Here is a 21,311-nt window from a genome sequence, read left to right as displayed (position 1 = left end):
CATGTCATACATTTACAGGACTAGGTCTGGAGACAGCAGTTTCTTATATTATCCACTGGCTGATCATGAATTTCTAACCTCTACAGGGCTTAGAATGCATAACTGGGAATGCAGAACCACTTGTCCCATCCCTTTTACCATGTCACACAGGAAAAGAAACCTATGTTTGTATACTTTGTATAACTAAAAAGGCTAGTTAATAACAGGCCACAGCATTTAGTGTACATGTAAACTAAGACATATAGCAAGATAAAGAAAAGATGAAAGGTCAACTTAAATGTTTTTATTATATTGCTGCAACCTTAAAATAATATAGAAGTGCTTTGTCTTCATGGATGGAGTTTTTTCTACCATACATGCAGTATTTGTAGTAAAAAAAAAAAAAATTGCTTCATTGTATAAGAATAAATAAGTTCCTTAAATATATATTTGATTATAATTACAGTACAAAAATTGAAAAGGAAAAAAGAGAGCATGCAAAACAGCATGGGATGATAAGAACAGAGATAACAGGAGCTGAGATAGCAGAAGAAATGGAGAAGGAAAGGCGGTTATTTCAGCTCCAGATGTGTGAAGTAAGAAACAACGTTCACCATTAAATTCTGACTCACTTTAATTTGAACTGTCCTTTGGGTCATAATAAAAAGAGGTGATGAAACATTCTGGGCAGCATGGTGGGAAAATAGATCTGGCTGGCAAGTGGTAGCACTATATTAAACAGTCTTGTCCTAGCAATCCTATGCAAGATATGACTTCATTTAGCTATGAGTTTTACTCCTGTTTAGACCAGTGGTTCTCAACCTTTTTGCCATAGTGGGCCACACTTGCAGCTCTCAGTATATTATGTGGGCTGCACCTACGCAACTTATTTCCTGTGTATCCATTTAAAAAATGTTTTGTATCTGACAGTAGTGCAATACAAATCATTATTTTGTAATACCTCTAATCTCTATCCTGTCAAACGTCTTTACTTTTTTTTTAACAGGTTGTCGCATGGGCTACAGCAGTGTGCTGATTGGGCTGCATGCAGGCCATGGGTTGAGAACCACTGGTTTAGTTAACAAAGTATCTTAGGCCAAGATGCAGGAGAAATATTATTTTTGGTCTTCAAGTGCCAAGCGTTGCCATCCAAGATGTGTTTTCTTATTTTGTTTTTCCTCAGATAGGAACTGTTTGGTAAAGACTACAGCAGTGTTATTCAACTACCAGCCTCTGGGCTGGATGCAGCCTATAGAGATGCTGTCTAGCCTGTGGGGCTCCCCTTGGGTCTGGAAATTTGGAGTGGAGGAGTAGCATCAGTGTTGATTGGTCCCAGAACCGTAGCAACTAACATTTCCACTGCTGCCAAATTTCTAGACCTGCAAGACCGAGACAACCCTGAGTACCAGATTTGTACCAGTTCACAGTCGTTCTGTGGCCACATCTGGTGCACAGGGCTACACCATGGTTTAGCACCATGGTTTAGTACACCAGGTTTAGCACGACCAGTGTGCAGAGTCACACCATGGCCGGATCTGACACACTGGGTCATGCTGGCACGCTGGATTTTACTCATGGACCAAGCGGCATCGTGCTGGACCTGGCCTGTGGACTGACGCCATGCTACTCATCTGGCCCGTGGGGCTGGAGAGCTTGCATGTTATTGCTCCACAGTGATGCTTATTAAGCTGATAGTTGACTGTGATATTGCATCTACAAATGGTAGTTTTCTATAGTCCTCTCAAGTATTTACTGGTAACTTAGTATATTTAACTGATCTTGTATATTTTAAGTTTTTCCAGGGAGAGTTGTTTGTTTTTAGAGAAAATAACAACTGTAATAGTATGAAAAGGCAGATGAGAGGAAGTAAGTTTCTTGAACTCATGGCACATTTATTTTATAAAGGCCAAATAAACTCATTTTGACAGTTTTTCTAATTAATTTTGCATGCCCAGGTGTTGATCATTGTGTTCTTTCAACACTATAAATCACCAACAAGGTAACCATAGAGAGTAATTATTAACTTAATTAAACAGATTTGAACTAACAATTTTACTGCTTGACTGTAAGGGAGTACCTAATGCTTACTTACAAACCACATGTTTATTTTTTCTTCTGCAGTATCTCATTAAGGTTAATGAAATCAAGACAAAAAAAGGTGTGGACCTTCTACAGAATCTTATCAAGTATTATCATGCACAGTGCAAGTAAGTACAGTGTCTTGGCTTTTTAACTGCTACTGTTCAAATTACATTTCTCTACCTCTCTGCTACTTTGACTTGATATTGGCTTTTACTTTTAGCAGTGTGCAACTGTTGCATGTAAGACATTTTTGTAGAATAAACCTAATGATGAAAAATCAGCAATACTTGGTTATCTCTAATAATTGTCTGAAATCCAAATATTGTTTATTCCAAGCACACTTTGGTTGGATAGCTCTGTCTGTTCTGTTTGATGCCCTCTATGTAAGAAGGGCTAGATGCTCATCTCTTTGAATTTCATTTGGGGGAAAAAATCCCCAAGAAAATTAACTATTTGAAACTGGATTAATTTAGTCAAATGAATTCTTAAACTTCAGTAGCTAGACTAGTGGTTTTTTCTTCACTGGACATTTTTTAATCAAGATGCATATTTTCTTAAAATATATGCACTAGTTCAAACAAAAATTAATTCAGAGGTTTCCTGCAGGATGACATGTGAGATGATGAACAGTCCCATTTGGCTTTATTATGTAGTTATTATTTATTAATGTTTATCTTAAATTTACATTCAGTAATTCATTGCTTATTTTCATTAATATTGTTGCCATTTGAAAACAACTTAAATATTATAGTGACTATTTACTTTTATTTAAAAATCTTGAAACCCTTTAGTGCTGAGGTGATGTTGCTATAATGGTCTAAGAAATATGTGAGCAGCAAGAATTCTTGTGGGTAACATCTTTAGTTGGACCAGCTGCATGGTTGGGATTAGAGGTAGGCAAGATTTCAGGTATCACAGTACCCTTTGTTAGGCCTCTGGGAGAGAAGCAGACACAGCAGAGCTGAATAGCAGGTGGAACAACAACTTGTGGAAAACTCCAAAGGTAAATAAAAATAGGATAGAAAAGAAATGATTAGGTAGCCAGCAGGCAGGAAACATGCTTTAAAAAACTGATAAAGGAAGAACAGGACTGTTAAGGGGGTCATTGTCACCTTTCTGGAGCATGCATTTAAAAATAAATACATGATTAACAAAAACAAGTTGGGTGCATGTATCTTGTGTGTTGCTGTGGAATTCACGAATCCAGCAGGCAGTCTGTGTGATCACACACGGTTTCTAAAGCTTAATGAGATTTATCCATATTGTAAAAGCCTGTATCTGTCAACATATGATTGTTATGTTTTTAGAGGTCGTTAGTTCACATGCCAAAGCGTGAAATGGCAAAAACCAAATGAAACTTGCCTTTCATACGATTTTGAAGATTTAACTTTATTATAAATGCATATGTTTTAGTGTACTGCACAGTTATTTTTGTGAAGATACAGTAAAGTATTCAAAATTGAAAAAAGTTATTTAAAGATCTGAGACAATATTAGAGCTAAGTGGACTTTCACATGGTTTCAGACAGTTTAGTAAAAATGAAACCATGTATAAAATGGGAATATATTTTGCTTCTGCATGTAGGAAAATGGGTAAATTTGCTTAATTTTTTTATAATCTGCGATGTGAAGTGGGGGAGTGTTATATAAATTTCATGTATTGCTGATATCACAAGTATTTTCCTTCTATAGTTTTTTCCAAGATGGCTTGAAAACAGCTGATAAACTGAAACAATATATTGAAAAATTGGCTGCTGATTTATATAATGTAAGTAAACATTGAAGTCGCTTATAGTTTTGGTTAAAGGAATGTGTTGTAACTTTTGTGAGTTCAGTCCAGGTACTGTCAGTAAACTGACATTAAAAAGTTTTCAGCTGCTAAAAGAAGCTCTGAGCATGCAATATGAAAAGTTCTGTTCAAAGATGAATATTCTTGAATCAAGTATTAATCATAGTAGTAACTGTAGCTAATATTCTGATTTTTTTGTGAAAAACTGATTTATAGTACAGACTACATTTGGAATTGCGTGAAACACAATGTTTGGTTAATTAATGGTGTACTGTAATCTCTCACAAATATACAAATGATCTTCTCATTGAAAAGCAAGAAGTGATAGAGAATAAGAGCACGCGTTTAGTGGAGTACTCTTACATTTCATGATCTGAAGTCACACTAATCCCATTTGCCTTTGTAGGTTGTGGCTGAATTAATATGTTTCTCTCTGGCCTCTCTTGCTATACTATTTGTCCATCCTAGTTGAGATTCTAATTAATACTTTAGAGACCAATTTGCCTGCAGTAGTTCTAACGAGCAGTTAATGTTTAACAAGCTAGGACATGCTGTCCATTTATTTTTAGTGTCTAGAGAGTCTTATTTTTCATATAGTTATATATGCACTTTTGAGTGTCTTTTGAAGTTATATTTTCACGGAGGATAAGTCAAAAGGAACAGGCTGTTCTATATTTATATTAACTTTAATGGGGACATATTTGTTTGAGTACAAAAATTAAAGCTGAACTAAAATGTGTAATAGTATATATTTTCTGTTCACAGATAAAACAGACACAAGATGAAGAAAAGAAACAGCTTACTGCCCTCCGAGACTTGATAAAATCCTCTCTCCAGCTTGATCAGAAAGAGGTAAATAATTGATGTGCAGTAATCTCAGGTAGAATGGAAACTATATGAATTCTGAATTCTCAAAATGTTAGGCTTATATGGATGTAATCTGTTTCTGCATGGGGGTATTGCAGTAAATAAAAAAAAAAATATTCCAAAAGAAACGTGGGAGCCTTTTGCTTTCTTCACTTCTTGCTGATTTCCCATAGTAAAATGCAGAAAATGAATTCATGTGGCCACCAGCTAGAATTGACTTGAGTAAAGTAATTACGTACTATAGTAGCAATTATTTTAGGATTCCAGAAACTCAGGGAAAACTTTTTGTAATAGAGATATGAAAAACTGAAATCAACACAGATGCACAAACCTCCTCCAATTTTAGTAATCCTTCATCCTTGGTTAGAGTGGGTTTGCTGGATTTCTATTTCTCAGCTCGTTCACAGATAACAATTAGAATATGCCAGCTGCTGCCCTTTTGAAATGTTTCTCTTCAGAAAGGGCTCCAAATGTTCATGTGTCCACACCCTTATTGACTGCCCAATCTAAGTCAACCTTACCATTTCAATTGGTGTGTAGACATACACATTTAAAAATAAACAAAGGGAAAAACAATTTAAGTCAAGTGCTGTTCAAATTCTTTCCTAAACAAAGAGGAGCATAATAATAGTAACAATAATAGCAAATAAAATTATAAAAAGCAGAGGCTCTCAAACCTTTGTTGTTAAATATGTGGAGTAGTAAAAATAGGGATATGTTTATATAATTTTTATATGTATAGCATTTGAAAAGGTGCTTATGAAGATTCATATCTAAAAGAGGATCCTGGGATTGCAAATTATTACTAATATCAAAAAGTGAACATTAATAACCTATTTTGACATACTTCATATTGTTAATGTTGTAGGTAACACATTGTCATTCTTCGGGTAGTATCTGTAGATTGCTATATAATTTCTTACAGGTTTATTCAAAGTGTAATGTTCATTTATAATAAAGAACTCAAGTTGAGAGAGTCATTCTTTCCCATGTCTTTATACTGAATACAAATTTTTTAAGCATTCTTTTCTACTTATTAACTACAAGTAGGACAAAGTAACAAAATGTTTAACGGCTTTACTATAATTTTGTCAGGAATTTTATAAAAAGAAATCTCTAATGGAAAAGGGTTGTACAGATATTCACTGTTGCTATTGAGGGTTCAGTCAAACACTGTCTGAAAATATATATTCAAATGTAAACTTTTTCAAAGTTCCTTGTTGGTTAATCTGAAATAATTATGATGATTTTTGTAACTTGTTAGCATTAATAATCCTGCCTTTTTTATATTACTACAAATGTGCACTGCTTTTCTGAATTCATAGTATGTAAGGTGATGTTATCTTTATATATAAAAGAGGAAAAAAAGGAGAGTGTAATATCTTTTAAGGGAACTGTGCTCCACTAGATATTACACATCTAACATTTAGAACTCATTACATAGTGGACTACTCTTTAGATCAGGGATGGACAGTTACTTTGGGAGTAGGGCCACTTACTGAGCTTTGGAAAGCCATCGAGGGCTGCATGACAGGCAACCAGGGGCAGATTAAATATTAATTTTCTAAATTTTTTAGGGGCTCCACGGGCCAGATAAAATGGCTTGGTGGGCCGCATCCATCCCACAGGCTGCATTTTGCCCACCCCTGCTTTAGATCCCTCTTCTATTAAGAATATTTTATGTGAACCTAATGGAAACTGTGGTACTTTGAAGTCAGTGGCAAAGCTGTCACTGACGGTAGTGAAACCCAAGATTTCACTCATAAGGGATTTTCTGGAGAGTAACGAAAGCCAGAATAAAATAATTTGTAATTAGCACCTTTAGTTATTTGACTGCATTTTTGTGCATGGAGACCCATGTTGGAATAAGAGAGATGTATATTGGGGGACTTCAAACACTGTTATTACAATATAAGTGCCCTAGTTATTGTATAAACAATGCCAACATCCTAAATAAAAGATGAACTACACCTAAAACTAAATTTCAACTTGGAAAAAAATGAATTGATAGGCTTGAAGTAAGAGGAAAAAGGTGATGAAGGTCAAATCCTATATTTTGATGCATACTGTACACTCCTACATAAGACGTGCACCTTATCTTTGAGACTGCGGAAAAAAGAATTTTTTTTTTCCAGAACTGAGGCTGCGTAGATCAGTAACAAAGTTTAATCATCAGCACACTCACCCTCCCTTTCATGCTTAACCCTAACTGTGGTTTAAGATTTTTTTCCATGGGTGGATCTGTGATTTTGAAGGAGAGGAGAGACTAGGAGTAACTGAAAGACAATTGAATTGCCAAAAGAAAAGTTAGCTTAATTAGTGGAACATCAAAACCATTTAAAAGGAGAGACAGGCATTAACACCTGTGGAGTAAAGAACAAGGAGCCTTTAAATCAATTGACTCCCTTAGCTGCCTAAAATGAAATGCTACTTGTGTTGTGAGTAGGAATCAAAGCAGGCTGCTACTGTTACCAGCAGGAAATTAGCTTCCCCATTTCAGACATGCCTGCCCCCATTTTGTTGGGATTGCTTTTGAGGAAAAAGGTGCATATGGTACGTGTGTAAGTATGGTAATCAGGGAGCCCTGGGGAGATAATTACCATAATGGAAGAATTAAGTGTTTTCAGGGAGATAACTGTTTGAATGGATATTACAACCAAGGGAAATCATTTTAAAAAATTCTTGTAAAAAGAGAACTTTTCTTTTTCATACTTTTTAGTCCCTAGTAATTTTAAAAGAAGTGAAGAAATTCCCTGGGTGTAGAGAGACTTACAGATTTCAGTTCACCAGTAGTGTTCCTTCATGAGCTCTATTGTTCTCTTTTAATTGGATCTATTTCACAGGCCTGATGTGTAAGTTTTATGAAGCAAACATCTAAATATCCTGTATTGTACTTACATGTTTCACAAACTCAGTCTTTAGTTATAGATTGAAATGTATGTTGAAGGAACATGCAGGAATTCATCACAGATTAACTAAATTACATTGAAAGTAGAGCTCCTCAGTTTAACCACCAGTTCTTCATTTTTCTGCAAATTCTTGATTTGATTTATTCAAATGTGATTAAAGATCATTCCCCCCCCAGCAATACTTTCTCATTAACAAATGTAAATATTAATCAAAGTATTGATAAGTATGAACCAACTTGGATTGTCCAAGTGGGTTTGTAAAGATTCAAAAATATTTTGAATTCTAATATAATAAAAGCCATAGCACTTCTGGCTGTGTGTCTATCTGTCCATAACGCTCCAGGCCAACTGCGCATGCACCGCCTGGAGCCTTACAGATGGACAAGGCAAAGCAGTGGGGACCAGGGTGTGCTCTGCTATGCGGGGGGTGGGGGTGGTGAAACTACACTTGTGTGTGGCTTGTGGCCTTGGTGTGGCACGTGGTGAGGCACGGCATGTGGCTGCAGGGAGTGGGTGTGGGGTGCGTGGGCAGCACATGCCAGCTGCAGCACGTGTGGCTGGGTGGGTAGATGCGTGTGGCTGGGTGGGTGTGGTGTGCAGCTGGGTGGGTGGGTCTAGTGTGTGGCTGCATGGGTGTGGCATGTGGCTGTGTGTCTATGGGCGTGTGTTTGGAGGGGCACATGGGGGTTGGAGGGTTGTATGCGGCTGGACTTGGTGTGGCAGCAGTGTGGGCCGGTGGGTGGTGGTGCTGTGTCCCTGCCGCCTGCCTATCATTCTTGATGGGCATTTTGATAGTTGCATCATAATTCTCAAAATTATTTATTTTTCTTTTCCCAAATTATTTTACAATAGCAAAAATGGAGCTCATTTCTACTTCCTTAAACTTTCAGGGTCATGTACCCTAACTATTATCCTTCTAGTGAAAGAAGAGACTGTGCCTTTATGCAGATTTTAGCATTGAATGCATCTGCTTAACATCTTGGCTAGGGACATAAGTTGCACATAAATCGATTTTAGTGATCAGAAACCAATTTAAACCTGTAACAGAACAGAAGTTCAGCACATGTAAACCAGTTTCAAAATGGATGAACCCAGTTTTAAGATAATCCCGGATGAACGTAGTATCGGATTTAACTGATTTATGTTAAACCAGCTTATGGAACTGTCTCGGATCCCCTCCTCACTCAAGTTACCTCACAGTCCCCCAGCTTCCCAGGCTGCTTTGCAGCCATGGGCTGTGCTGCCTGCTCCAGCAAAGCAGAGCCAGCCCCGTCCCACCTGTTACAGAGTTGAGGCAGTAGAGCCTCTGCTCCCTACCCTGCATCCTGCTTGCACCTGTCAGCCTGGTAAGATGGGGCAAGTGAATGGACCCCCAGGTCCTCCTGGCCCGGTCTCCAAGCACAGGAGGAGGGAAAGGCCACACGGCGGGGTGGCATCATCCCAGCCCTTCCTTCCTGCCAGCTGCCACCTCTGGCCCAGCACCAGCTACTCTCCTGCTCAAGGCAGCCCCAGATAGCTAGAGAAATTCCTCTCTTCCTCACGGCTGCTTGCCTCGGCCATTACCGCAGGAGGGAGGGGAAAGGTATCTGAGGCAAACAGCCATGTCGGGGGGGTGGACAATTCCCCTCTGCTTCCTAGAGCTGCTTTGGCTGGGGGACTCTGGGTTGGGGAGGAGGAAGGTCCTGCAAGGCAGGGGCTTACCTGTACCCCCACACTGGGCTGCACAGGCAGGCACTGACCCAGAGGTCTCCTTCTCCCTCCTCCCTGTGGCAGGGGCTGAGGCAAGCAGCTGTGGGAAAGCAGGAGGGTGGGAATTCCCCTCCTCTCCCCAGGGCTGCCCTGGGCTGGGAAACCCCCCAGGATGTAAGCTTCCACCAGGTGGGCCAGCCCCTGAGCTGGGGGCTCCTAAACCCCTTGCAGAAGAATAGCGGGGGGCTAGGGGCTGTGTGCAGGGCAGCGAGTTGGGAATGGCCCTGCTTGGCTGGGTTCCCAATGGCCAGCAGGCGGGGAGGCATGCTCTAGTGCCCCTGCCTTTTGACCAGGGACATTGCAGGCCTCCCCCTGCATTTCCCAATTGAAAACTGAAGGTCAGTCCAGTATGTTTAGCAGTTCATTTAACGCAGCTTAGATGAAGCTGTGTAGATTGACCCGATTCCACCCGGGACTTTTTATTGCCTGTACTTAACCCTTGTGTTCATGCGCATACCCTTGCAGTAGTTCATGTGTTCAGACCATCTTTCTAATTGAACTTATTCTTCATAAAATTTATTCCCTACCAGATTAATTAGTAATACATAATACAAAGAATTAGTAGAGAGTGCTGGCATTATAGTAGTAATGTCTTCTTTATGACTGATAATGTTTTGTTTTGAATTGTTGTAGCTAGCCTCTGTAATTTTGTGCATAAATTATTTGTTTAAGCTTTCTTATGTGGGGAAAAACACTCATCTTATACTTTGAAAAATGCTAATGTAACCCAAAAAAAGCACGCCACCCTCTATTATCACAGAGTGCTATTTCTCACCGATTCTACCTTTCGAGAGGATCTGTGGTGGAAGAGGAAATGTAAACGCAACAAAGGTTCTGTGCGTGGATAGAAGAACATAGCCATTGTGGAAATTCTTCACTATTTGGGACTGGTTTTATTTATTATATCCTGGTTCTTTAAAAGTTTGACTAACAGTTTGACTGCTGATGCAGTTAGTCTGTACAATAATATATTTAATAGTTCTGTTTTCCTAATTTATCCCATCCATTTTGATTTATGCTTATTGTTCTATCATATCTTTATACTGTTTTGGAGCAGTGGCTGTTCTTACGGTGTTTGCTCAGTTTCTAGCACAGTAGGGTTCTAATCCTGCCTGGGAGCTGGGCATTTAATCTGTCGTAAACAGGGACGCGGTTTTCCATTTTCTTGCGGAAAAATGCAGATTTTCTCCTTTAAAGGGGAAAAATGCAGATTTTCTCCTTTAAAGGGGAAAAATGCAGGAAACTGAGGATTTCCGTTTGTAGGCTGACAGAGTTCCAGCCTGCAAGGGGCTGCTTAGGGCTGAGGGGAGCAGGAGGAGAATGATCAGAGGCAAGGGGAACTACATGTGTGGTGCACATGCACGTGATTAGGAAACAGCCCCAGGTAGCATGGCAGAGAGCAGCTGCTGCAATTGCCTGCAGGTAAGTTGGGGGGAGGTGGTGGGGGGGTGGGCATAAGTGATGCATAGGGGGTGGGGCACAGCTTGCGGGCAGACTGAGGTGGTGGCTTGCACCAAACCCGCACAGTGAGGGAGTGAGGTGGGGTTGTTGGCTGGGGCTTGGGCACTGCCCAGCAGGTTCAGTGCATGGTGCCTGGGGCTATAATGGGAATGTGCAGCCACAGGGCCCAGTTTCATAGATTTCATAGACATCAGGGCTGGAAGGGACCTCGGAAGATCATCGAGTCCAGCCTACCACCCAAAGGGCAGGAAGTCAGCTGGGGTCAGTTGGGGAGCCGTGGGAAGCTTGTCAGGTTGGGGCACCAATTCCTGGCCACTGTGTGCACTTCTAGGGAGGGGTCAGGTACCAGAGGCAGTGCGTTGGGTGTATGGGAGAGAACATGGCTCCCTCCACCCAGAGTGGGGCACAGGGCTGCAGCCTGGTTGGACTGGTACTGAGCGCAAGCCACCTCCATGACCAGTGGGTGGGACCTGGTGGGCGGGGGTGGAGTGGGGCAGCATCAGCCGTACCACCATGGCTGCCAAGGTAAGGTTCCCCCTACCCAGTGATGCAAAGGAAGAGGCTTGTGCCCCTCCTACTGCGGCGACGGGCAAGGGACACCTCACCATGGCAGCACATCTGGCATGGGGTCACAGCAACAGCAGCAATGAGTCTCACTGTCCTGCTATGACCTTCCCCACCAGATCCTGCCTGATATGCTGAGGAGGCAGCTCCTGCCCAGTGCCAGTCCAGCCAGCCTGCAGCCCTGTGCCCTGCTGTGGGCAGAAATCTGGGAGGGCAAATGCCCCTCACTTTCCTCCCGGACGCATCACTTGTGACATTGCCTGTGATTGGCTCTCCCCCTTCTCCACACCCCCACCCTCACCTCACACACTGTGGGGAAGGGGCCTGGGTGTAGGGGCAGCTGGGTGCCGCCTCTGGTAGGGCAGGGGGATGCAAGTGAGGGGCATCCCTGGGTTGCCTCCTCTTCCAGTGCCGCCCAAGCTGAGGCAGTGCCCTGTCCTGAGATGGCATGACACTCTGCCCACCCTGGTGTCTTGGACAGTTGCCCTCACTGGTCACCCCTAAGGCCAGCTCTGCCTGCAGGTCATGCTAGCAGGGCTGGGGGTGGGCTGTGGTTGGGGAGTGAGGGGCATTGGCATATCAGGGTTGCTTAGTGCCAGAGAGCAGCGGTAGGGCTCAGCTGCAGCTGGACCCATGTCCTGATGAGCGAAGGGAGCAGGAAGCTCTGAATTTTTCATGATAAAAAAACCAAGATCAAACACCAAAATATATAGGTATTTAGAATTTATTTTGTAATGATTGAGGCACGGATAGACTTCCAAATTGCTTTATTACTGTAAATATATCAGTAAAACATTCTGTTCAACTGATACCTATATATAGTGATGTTTTATTTTAATTGTGAAAGAACTTATATTTTGGGGAGGGGGTTTATCAGAGAATTTTGCATTTTAGAGAAAAAACAAGGATTTCTGGTCAATAACTGAAGTTTTACAATGTGTCAGTTGATGCCTTTTACACCAAAATGGTATAAGTAAGCACGATGTGCACATTAGAAATCTTTTGTCTGCTTTCTTATCCTGTGCCAAATTTCCCTCTGCCAGTTGATACTATATTGCAGTTGACATCCCTTAGCAATAGCACTGGGAAGGAGCATTTGTTGTGTAAGAGCAGGTTGAGGAAGAAGAGTGAAGTTGCAGTGAAGTAATACGGGGTGAATAGTAGTTAAAATAATTTAGTATGTAAGTTTGTGAGTGAAGAAATAATTTTATAGTGTCAGATGCCTTCAGTTTTCAGTACTGTACATGTGTGAGGTTCTGTCTTGTTATTTCTGTACCTGACTTTCACAAAGACTTTTCTAATATTTTTATTTAAAAAATATTATGATTTTTTAATTTAAATTGATTTTTATAATGTATAATTCTTCAGCCAGAACTAATTGGTGGTATCCATTTAAATATACATCCTTCCATCTATGGAGGATGAAGTACAGTTATTTAGAACCTTCAATATTTAATCGGGGTATAAAAGATGCATAACTAACATCTTAAAATCTGATCTTGCTATCTTTTACTTCAACTAGTAATTTCTACTCCTAGTAATTGTCACCAAGACCAATGATATTCACACACAAATAATGTTCATGTGAATCATTTTCATAATTATACTCTTAATTATATTGCTTTTGCTTATAAAACCCTCACCAATAAGTGCTCAGCGAAGTGCCAAAAAATGGTTTGTTTTTATAAGTTTAAATTATTTCATAATCCTATTTCTATCTTTTCGTTATGATTTTGTATTCCAGTTCTTTATTATTAACAAAATTATGTGGTACAATATTTTACCGTATTAACTTGTTACTTGGTAAGCAAAGGCTATGAAGTCACTAAACAATTTTGTAGTTTTTTCCTATCAGTGTTGGGTATCATTTGTGAGGGGGGTTACAGACTGTTTTTTAGGTGATGAGACTGCAAAATATAAATTTAGAAGCATATTATGAAGAAAAATAATTCTCTTTTTCAATTATTTGCTTTTTCTTTCCTATATTGCTTTTGCCTTTCCTGATTGAAGTCTAGGAGAGTAAGTCAATGTTTTAATGAGCCTTCATTTCTCTAGTGAATTTGATAACACTTTAAATCTTATACTTGTTTAGTTCATTAGATTTAAAATGTTGAGATGGCTTCATTCATTAGAAAACATTAACAGAATGTGTATTTTTAAACTGGTTTAAAATTAAGGATGAATATTATTGTTAAGGATGAATATTTCTTATAAGCATGTGAAATTTAGTTGCTTTTTGTTATTTCAGATTAGCCTTTCATTAAAGTATTCTCTGACATTAGTTTTCATTACATATATTCTTAGTATGCTCAGCATTCTCAATGACATTTGTAAGAGTTGAGGATATTCAGTAAAGGGAAGGTTGGCTAATGTAAGAGGTCATGCCTAGCTGTTAAATGTTACCTATAACTCTTTGCTTTCTGAACCTTCAGTTAATTTGTAAAATTGGTAGGGTAGGGGGAAGAATGGGAACAAACTGAGTAACGTTTTAGAGAATAGTAGAATTTATTACATATTTTAAGGGGTTTTTTTATGGGTTTTTTTCCCCTTTCATAGGATTCCCAAAGCAGGCAAGGAGGATACAGTATGCATCAGCTTCAGGGAAATAAGGAGTATGGTAGTGAGAAGAAAGGTTATCTCTTAAAGAAGAGTGATGGGTAGGTACCTGAATTACAAAACATTCATACTATATAATATATGTCTTTAACTTTTTTTTTTTTAATTTGTAAGTTCAAAAGCAGATGTGATGTTAATTTTTCTGATTTTTGTGGCTTGTAAGTGCTATTGACGTAAATAAAAGTTTTAAGGAAAACATGGCTTAGTATTAGAATCTTGAAGTGTTTGGAGATCACCAGCTCATTTCAAAAAGGATATTGAACCAACTGTAAGATGGTAACTGCACTGTCTTATGGGCCAAGTACAGGCAGTCAAAAAGCCCCTGGCTGAATGGATTCAGTCTTTGTGGGTTAGTCTAAGCTGTGAAGATTGAACCAATAAGCAAATGAACAGACATTCACTTTTGATTCAGGAAATGCAGCCCCATGCCTGCAGTAGCTCAGGCCAGAAGCCAGGGAATGCTGGAACATGGCTCTCTGGTACGTACCCAGCATGGGCTGTGTGTTTGCTTCCTCTTTCTGCTGCCTCGAGGTCTCTGGGATTTGCAATCCACTGTTACAGCGGCAAGACTCTGCATGGTTGCTCATCACTTCCTCTTCATGCTTCCAGGTGCTTCTGGGATTTGTAGTTCACAGTCACAGCCAACAGTGGGCAGGGCAGATCCATACTCAGGGAAAGGGGAGTTTAACCTCCCTCCCTGGCCCCGGACCCCAGCTGGGGTTTACCTGTGGGGGCCAGTGAGCTCCAGCTAGGGAGCAGAGGGGCAGGGCCAGCTCTGCTCTCTGGAGCAGACAGCACAGCCCAGCATGGGGCTGCAAAGCATGCTGGGGGACTCAAATGAGGGGAATATAGGGAAAAGAAAACAGAAATGTCCGTAATACCTTCTCAGTGTTCTTCAGTCAGACATTAGTGTTAAGGTACGAGGGATTATGTGGATTTTTTGTTCTGTGCAGTTGTTTTAAGACATGCACAAGAGGTGGCCCGGTCAAAGAAGGAGAATTTGAGCAGCGTTTTTTTCAGGGAGTAGAGAGTGAAAGTTGCTGACTCACATAGCCTTAGTACATAAATATTCTATAGGATGGACAGCATTCAGTTTTCTACTTTGAACCTTCTAAAAGAAAATTAAAATTGTTTTCACTCTGAAAAATATTAGCCTTCAGGTAACTATCACTTTTGAGTACAGAATTCCCTATTCTTAGGTAGAAGATGAGAAAAACTCGCGGTCTAGAATTCATAAAAATATAATTTTGTTGAAATCAGAAGTTAACCCAGATTATTGAACAAAACACAACTACAGTAGGATTCTAATCACTTTGCAGTACTTTGGAGGCTTATAAACAATCTGATACATATATAAGCCATTTAATATATGTATTTCCTTTTTGAAGAGAAACTTCATTTAGGATTTTTCAATCAAATGTATACTAGGGGCTTGAATTGCTAACTTTGAAGTGAATACAAAGTAGAAATATTTTTTCATTTATATAAAATGGAGACAAAATGAAAAACTTCAATCAAGCCAAGGTAACTTTGGATGTGGCAGTCTTGGGAAATTTTGCCTCTCTTTTCTTTTCTTAGCATAAAAGAATTCACCACACCTGGTCAGGAAAAATGTAATTGGTTTATATTTTAATAAAACCTAATGCAGTCAATGTAGTAATAAAGCAATAAAGGTATTGAGTGTTAGAGTTTTCAAAAGCATCTAAGCGTCTTGTATTGTAAGTCCTATTTTAAAGTGACTTGGCGCTAAAGTCTCATTAAACTGCAGAAGACTAAGGTCATTAAGTCTTGAAGTCACTTTTGATGGGGGAGATTTAGGTATTTTAAACATTTTACCTGGATTGATTGGTCCGTCAGAGGTGTGTGTAGACTGGCTAATTTGGTTTAAAAGTCAACAGAATAATACATATTTTCAGCTAGGCTTTCTCTCTTTAAGAACGCAGTAAAGACGACCTAAAGGAAGAACAGCAGTTATGTTTGGTTATTTATATATTGCCATTTTATTTTTAATATTTTAGGTTAAGGAAGGTGTGGCAAAGAAGGAAGTGCACTGTCAAAAATGGAATTCTTACCATATCACATGCAACAGTAAGCTGCCTCTTTTTCTGCTGTATTGCCATTGTGAATTGAGTGTCTTCTATCCCTGTGGACACTTCTTTAATAGTATATTTCACTATGCAGTAGTTCTCAGTGTTCTGCAGAAACCTGGGGTTCACCAAACAGTTTGAGGGTAATGGTGGAGCAGGCCTGGAGATGGTGTGCCACCATTGCCTAGCCAGGTCACCTGTCTCCACATTGGTTCGTGCAGCCTGCAGAGCCAGGGATAAAGGTGCCGTGGCAGAAGTCATATAAAAGGGCTCTGTGACTAGGACGCTTGAGAACTGCTGTACTTATACATGTAGATATGGGTGTATTTCACTTAACTGTATAACACAATGTCAATCCAAGTTTTTTGCCTGTTGCTTGCATTACAGCAAATACCATTTATTTGCATGAAATGCTTACCTGGATGGTACATGTTTCAGCCCTATGTAGTGAATCGTGAAACCCTAATTTGCAATATAATTTTACTTTGGTTAACTGTGTAAAAAATGGCAAAGGGAAGCAGATGTCAATGGACGCTTTTAGAAGTTTTCAACTGGATGGGAGCTAGTCAGTGTCATGACTGCTGTTGGAGGCCTTGACATGGTAGGAGGTAGTTAGTTTGGGGACTGTAAAACCGTGACACTGACAGTGCAGTAGCATTAATGAGTATTGTTTACATGAAGTTCAGCTAAGTGCAATCTTGAAACTAAGCACTTAACCACAGTAAGCTGTGCACTGTTAATGCCTGCACACATTTTTTTTGAGACCTGAGAACCATTCAGATAAATTTAAGATGAAAAGGAAATGTTGGTTTTCCGAAGATTTTATATTGTAGGTTATTAACATATCGAATCTGAAACAGGGATGTTGCATTTTTTTGGTTTGTTTTTAGTATATGGAAATTTCCAAAGTAAAAAATAAACTGTCAGGCTTCCAGAGCCTTCAGGGTTTTTTAGCTTGACTTGCACTACAAACTTATTATTAAAGCTGGTTAAATAATTTAAAATTAATTTATTTGGAAAGTAGCAAAATTTGTTGGAGCAAATTCTTTACACTAAATAAACCAGTTTAATGTCATTATAAATTAGTTGCGTTCCAGGTGTGAAATCAGTAGACAAAACAATTGTCTAAAGAATGCATCATAAAATCTTGGATAGGGAATAACAGTATGTTTTCTAAATAGTATTAGAGTGGGGTGGGCAAAATACAGCCTGCCAACTGATTGGATCTGGTTTGTGGGGAGGTGCCCACCAAGTAAATGGGTCCAGCCCACAGGCAGGTGGCAGCTCTGGCAGCTGTGTAGTGCCAGGTGACCATGCTGCTTTCAGTGTGCAGGCATACTTGCTTGTGCATGTGTGATCTCTCTCTTTCTCTGTCTCTTGGCTGGGCTGGGCTGCCACCAGCACAAAAGCATGCTACAGCTGCAGGCGGGTTCAGGCTTTGACGCTGGTCTCAGCCTACATCTGTAGCAAGCCCTGACCACCTCCCCCAGTACCTGGAGCCCAAACCTGGACTCTGGGAGCCGAGGCATGGTAATCCTGCAGGTGGGTTTAGGCTTCCATGCTGGTTTCAGCACCAGAAAGGAGGGAGATAGAGGGTGAGATGTGGCCCTCAACAGGTCACCAGAACTCATTAAGTGGCCCTCCAACCCAAATAATTGCCCACCACTGCATTAGAACAGAAGAATAGCATTTCATTGGTTTGTTTCTCTGTCTTGGCACTTGTTTTGAGCATAAGTTTTAGATGCAAGAGGCTTGTTCACTGCTGGATTAATGTACAGTGAAAATATAAAATGTAGGAGAGATTCCTGTTGACTTCAGTTGACTTTGGGATCAGAAACTTAAATAAAAACTTTCTCAGAATAATCTTAGACCACAGGGCAATAATAGCGAATTAAATGGACAATGGGAAGCGACTTGGTAGTTAATACACTTGTGCTAAGGTCATCTTACTAATAAAGCCTTTTAAGGGAGCATATATGCCCAGTTTTAGAACCTGGGGTCACATCCCCACTTATTTTGGTTAATTACATATTTTAAGTGCTAGGCTTTCTGATGTTCCTTTTGCATATTATCCCCTTCAGAATTAATCCTGAAGTGAATTGATGGAATAGCAAGCAGAAGTGGTACATGTGCTATACTTTGAGATCTCATGGAATACTCTAATTATGGTCATGACTGAACTATTTTTTCTTTTTTTGTGGCTTGCTGCATAGAAATAGTCAGTTCTCTTTTGTGTTCAAGTAGCAAGGAGAAGGGTTACTTGGACTCCATGCCACAGTAATCAAACTCTGCAAAGGAGGAAAAGTTTTATTCTTGCTTGCCTTTTCTTTGGATGGATCCTGCTACGATCAAATCAATCTGTAATTTGCTTTGTAAGTATGAGAAGCTACTCTACTGCCATGGGCAATGATCTCATCAGATCGCTTAAATTAAGCACATTTAGTCATGGGAAGTACTTGGGCGTGTGACAAGGTGATAAAACACTGTAATGATGGTCATGGTGGGAGAACAAAAGTAAAGCAATAAAAAAATAATGATAATATAGAAATTAGTCAGATATTATGCTATTACACACCTGCATGGGTGGATCCAGGAATGTGAAAAGGGGAGTGTGGGAGATGTCATCAGTGCAGCAGAGGAAATGGTCCCCTTCCCCCTCTGACCTCCCTTGCAGGCAGACTGTGCCGTGGCAGCCGCTGCTGGGAACTTTTTGTAGTCTCTACAGCGTAGAAACACCCCACCCCTTCTACCATCACCACTCTCAGCATCCCCTCCAGTGCAGGAACCTCCCTTCTCCCATTCCCCTCTCCCCCTCTCCAGCAGGGGATTTCTAGGGGTTGCTTCTGGATGCTCCCTGGTGCTGGTGGCTCCAGCCAGAATCTTTGGTAAGCCACAGCATGAGGTGCCTCACTTGGCCAGGGACAGTGACGGGGTGTGCCGCTCTGCCCATCCACCACCTGCTCCCAGACTGCAGGGGACATCCAGAGGCAGGTAAGGAGCAGGAGAACTGGAAGCCTGCTGCTGCTGCTGTCTCCCACTGTCCAAGGAGCAGGGGAAACCCTAGGATCTCTCCTGCCCCACTCCAGCCAGGGACTGTGGGGAGCAGCTGCATAGGGTGCCAAGTCCCTGCTTTCTTCTTCTCGGGATGGCAGCATCAGTGGGCAGTTTCCTCTCTTCTAGGCACTCCTGCTCCCTATCCACTATCCCTCATGATCCAGGAGCAGTATTATCTTGTCAGGTGATAATACATAATCGAGATTCCATTGTTGGTGTGACTTTATATGCCAATGTGACTTCCAGTTCCCTGGCTGGAAGCACACTGGTAGTCACAATAGTATGGGTACAGTACATGTTCAGCAGCGTCCCCCAGTAATTCAGCAGGTGCCGCAACTAAATTGCAGTAGTCCCATCAGAGCATCTTAAAGGGAAGCCTCTACAGGGGCTTCACTGCCTCCACCTGACTGTGCAAGATTTTCTTTGGTTATTAAGTAAAAAGGTAAAAACGCAAACACTGATGTAATGAGAATCTTTTCATTTTCTCTAAACAAGGAACACCGAGGGAATATCTGACACATTTGTCAAGGCAGATTAGCTTGTTCATTTATTCTCGTCCACTTGCTTAGATTAAGGGATCTTTTATGGGATGACAAATGTTTTCTCAGAACTGTTGCAGATGTGGTGTTGCAACTAACACCCTAAAGGAGGTTTTTGCAAGAAATTTGTGTAGCTGAAGCAGTTTTGGGGTCCTTTTTGAAGGTTTGTCATCCACACAAAGTCTGATGATATTAAGCAGCAAGACCAAAAATCTAATCACAAATTCTGAATTTCAGAGTGCTCATAAATTCTGTTAGTTAAGTAAATTATTCTTAACCCTGTTTATTACCTACGTTGTGATTCCAAAATGTCATCCACCACATCTAATCTAGCAATATAAACTGCATTTCTAATTTACTTGTCTATTTTGGGGTATTATTTACTGCTTGCCATGTGCCTGAAAGCTTATAGTTGACCAGAGGGCAAAGCTATCTCCAATATGTTAAAGCTGATTACAATTTATTCTGAGTAGTTCACAGCAGGCTTCTTTATTACAGCCCTAGAGAACTTGAAATTCTCTCAGTTCTGTTTTTTGAAAGATTTTATTCTTCTGAAATTTGTAAACAGTCACTTAAGAGAGATTATGTTAGGAAAAACTAATAGCTGATTCAAAGGCGTCTACTTTCCAAAGTTACATATGAAGAAATTCTTTTCAGGCTTAGTTAATTTTATTATTTGTTAGGTTCTTGCTTACATTCTAGCGAGTCTCAATTTGCTAAACAGACAAGGACTTCCCAGGATAAGGACTGAGTGATTTTATCATTCTTTTTACTTCTAAACTGCTTTCCTAGTGATCATCATCATCATCTTTACTGAGCTAGGAAAATTTGGAAACTGGCATCTTTTCTTTCAAAACTATTTACTGTAGTTCACATAATTGTCCTTGGACCTTCCTACATAGCACTTTTTTCTAAAAGAACTCCTTTTCTGCATAATCTTCTATCTAAGAAACTATGATATGGCTTTTCATCTACCTGCTGTCACCTAAATACAGGTCCTACCAGCATGGAATTGCAGAAAACACTAAAATTGAAATAAAGCCAAAATACTATGCAGTTTTTTAATGTACTAGAATTTGCATAATTTGCTTTCACAAAGGCTTGCTTGAATCAATTGTAACAGGAGCGCTGCTATTATTTTTATAGTATCCAAGAACATGCTAGGTGCTTTATAGTATAATAAAGAGAGGCTGTGATGAGAAATGGTAGAGACAAAGTCAGATGGATGAATGCTGCAGCATTAAAATCAATTCAGGCTTGTGCATACACATAATTTGGTAGGTTGGTTTTGTTCACCTCTGTTAAAATAGGATTTCTCATTTAATAAGGAATGGCGCAGTAATTTTTTTACCTGGGTAAACTCCCAAATCTGCTTAGAACACAGACTTTGCTTTCTTGTACTGAATTCTGATTGCTGGGATTAGGTGGCAGGGAGGCAGGAATTGACAGCCTAGAAGACTGAAGTCCTCTGCTCTCTGGTAAGTAGCAGCATGTGCAGATGTGATATAAGCATTTTCTGCTCACTTCTACCTCTGCACAAATATAGAGAGATCATCTCTGATGTTAAGAGGGTAGTTTGTCTTCCAGCCTGTTCCAGCTGTGTCTGGCAGGAGTCC

General features: G+C 40.2%; 1 protein-coding gene across 3 annotated transcripts in view; it reads left to right on the top strand.

Moving 5' to 3' along the window:
* The window catches only part of ASAP1 (ArfGAP with SH3 domain, ankyrin repeat and PH domain 1), a 296,405-nt gene that overhangs the window by 192,814 nt on the left and 82,280 nt on the right, over positions 1–21,311 (top strand). For all 3 annotated transcript variants that reach the window (XM_090040654.1, XM_090040655.1, XM_090040656.1), the window contains 6 exons: positions 446–575; positions 2,101–2,186; positions 3,753–3,828; positions 4,615–4,701; positions 13,956–14,056; positions 16,034–16,103. In XM_090040654.1, the coding sequence (XP_089896780.1) occupies positions 446–575; positions 2,101–2,186; positions 3,753–3,828; positions 4,615–4,701; positions 13,956–14,056; positions 16,034–16,103 (550 nt within the window). The remainder of the gene's footprint in view (positions 1–445; positions 576–2,100; positions 2,187–3,752; positions 3,829–4,614; positions 4,702–13,955; positions 14,057–16,033; positions 16,104–21,311) is intronic.

The sequence above is a fragment of the Crocodylus siamensis genome, chromosome 3 (assembly GCF_052110815.1).
Source record: "Crocodylus siamensis isolate JL-2025a chromosome 3, ASM5211081v1, whole genome shotgun sequence".
Classification (NCBI taxonomy): Eukaryota; Metazoa; Chordata; order Crocodylia; family Crocodylidae; genus Crocodylus; species Crocodylus siamensis.
This window is presented reverse-complemented; position numbering and strand designations above follow the sequence as displayed.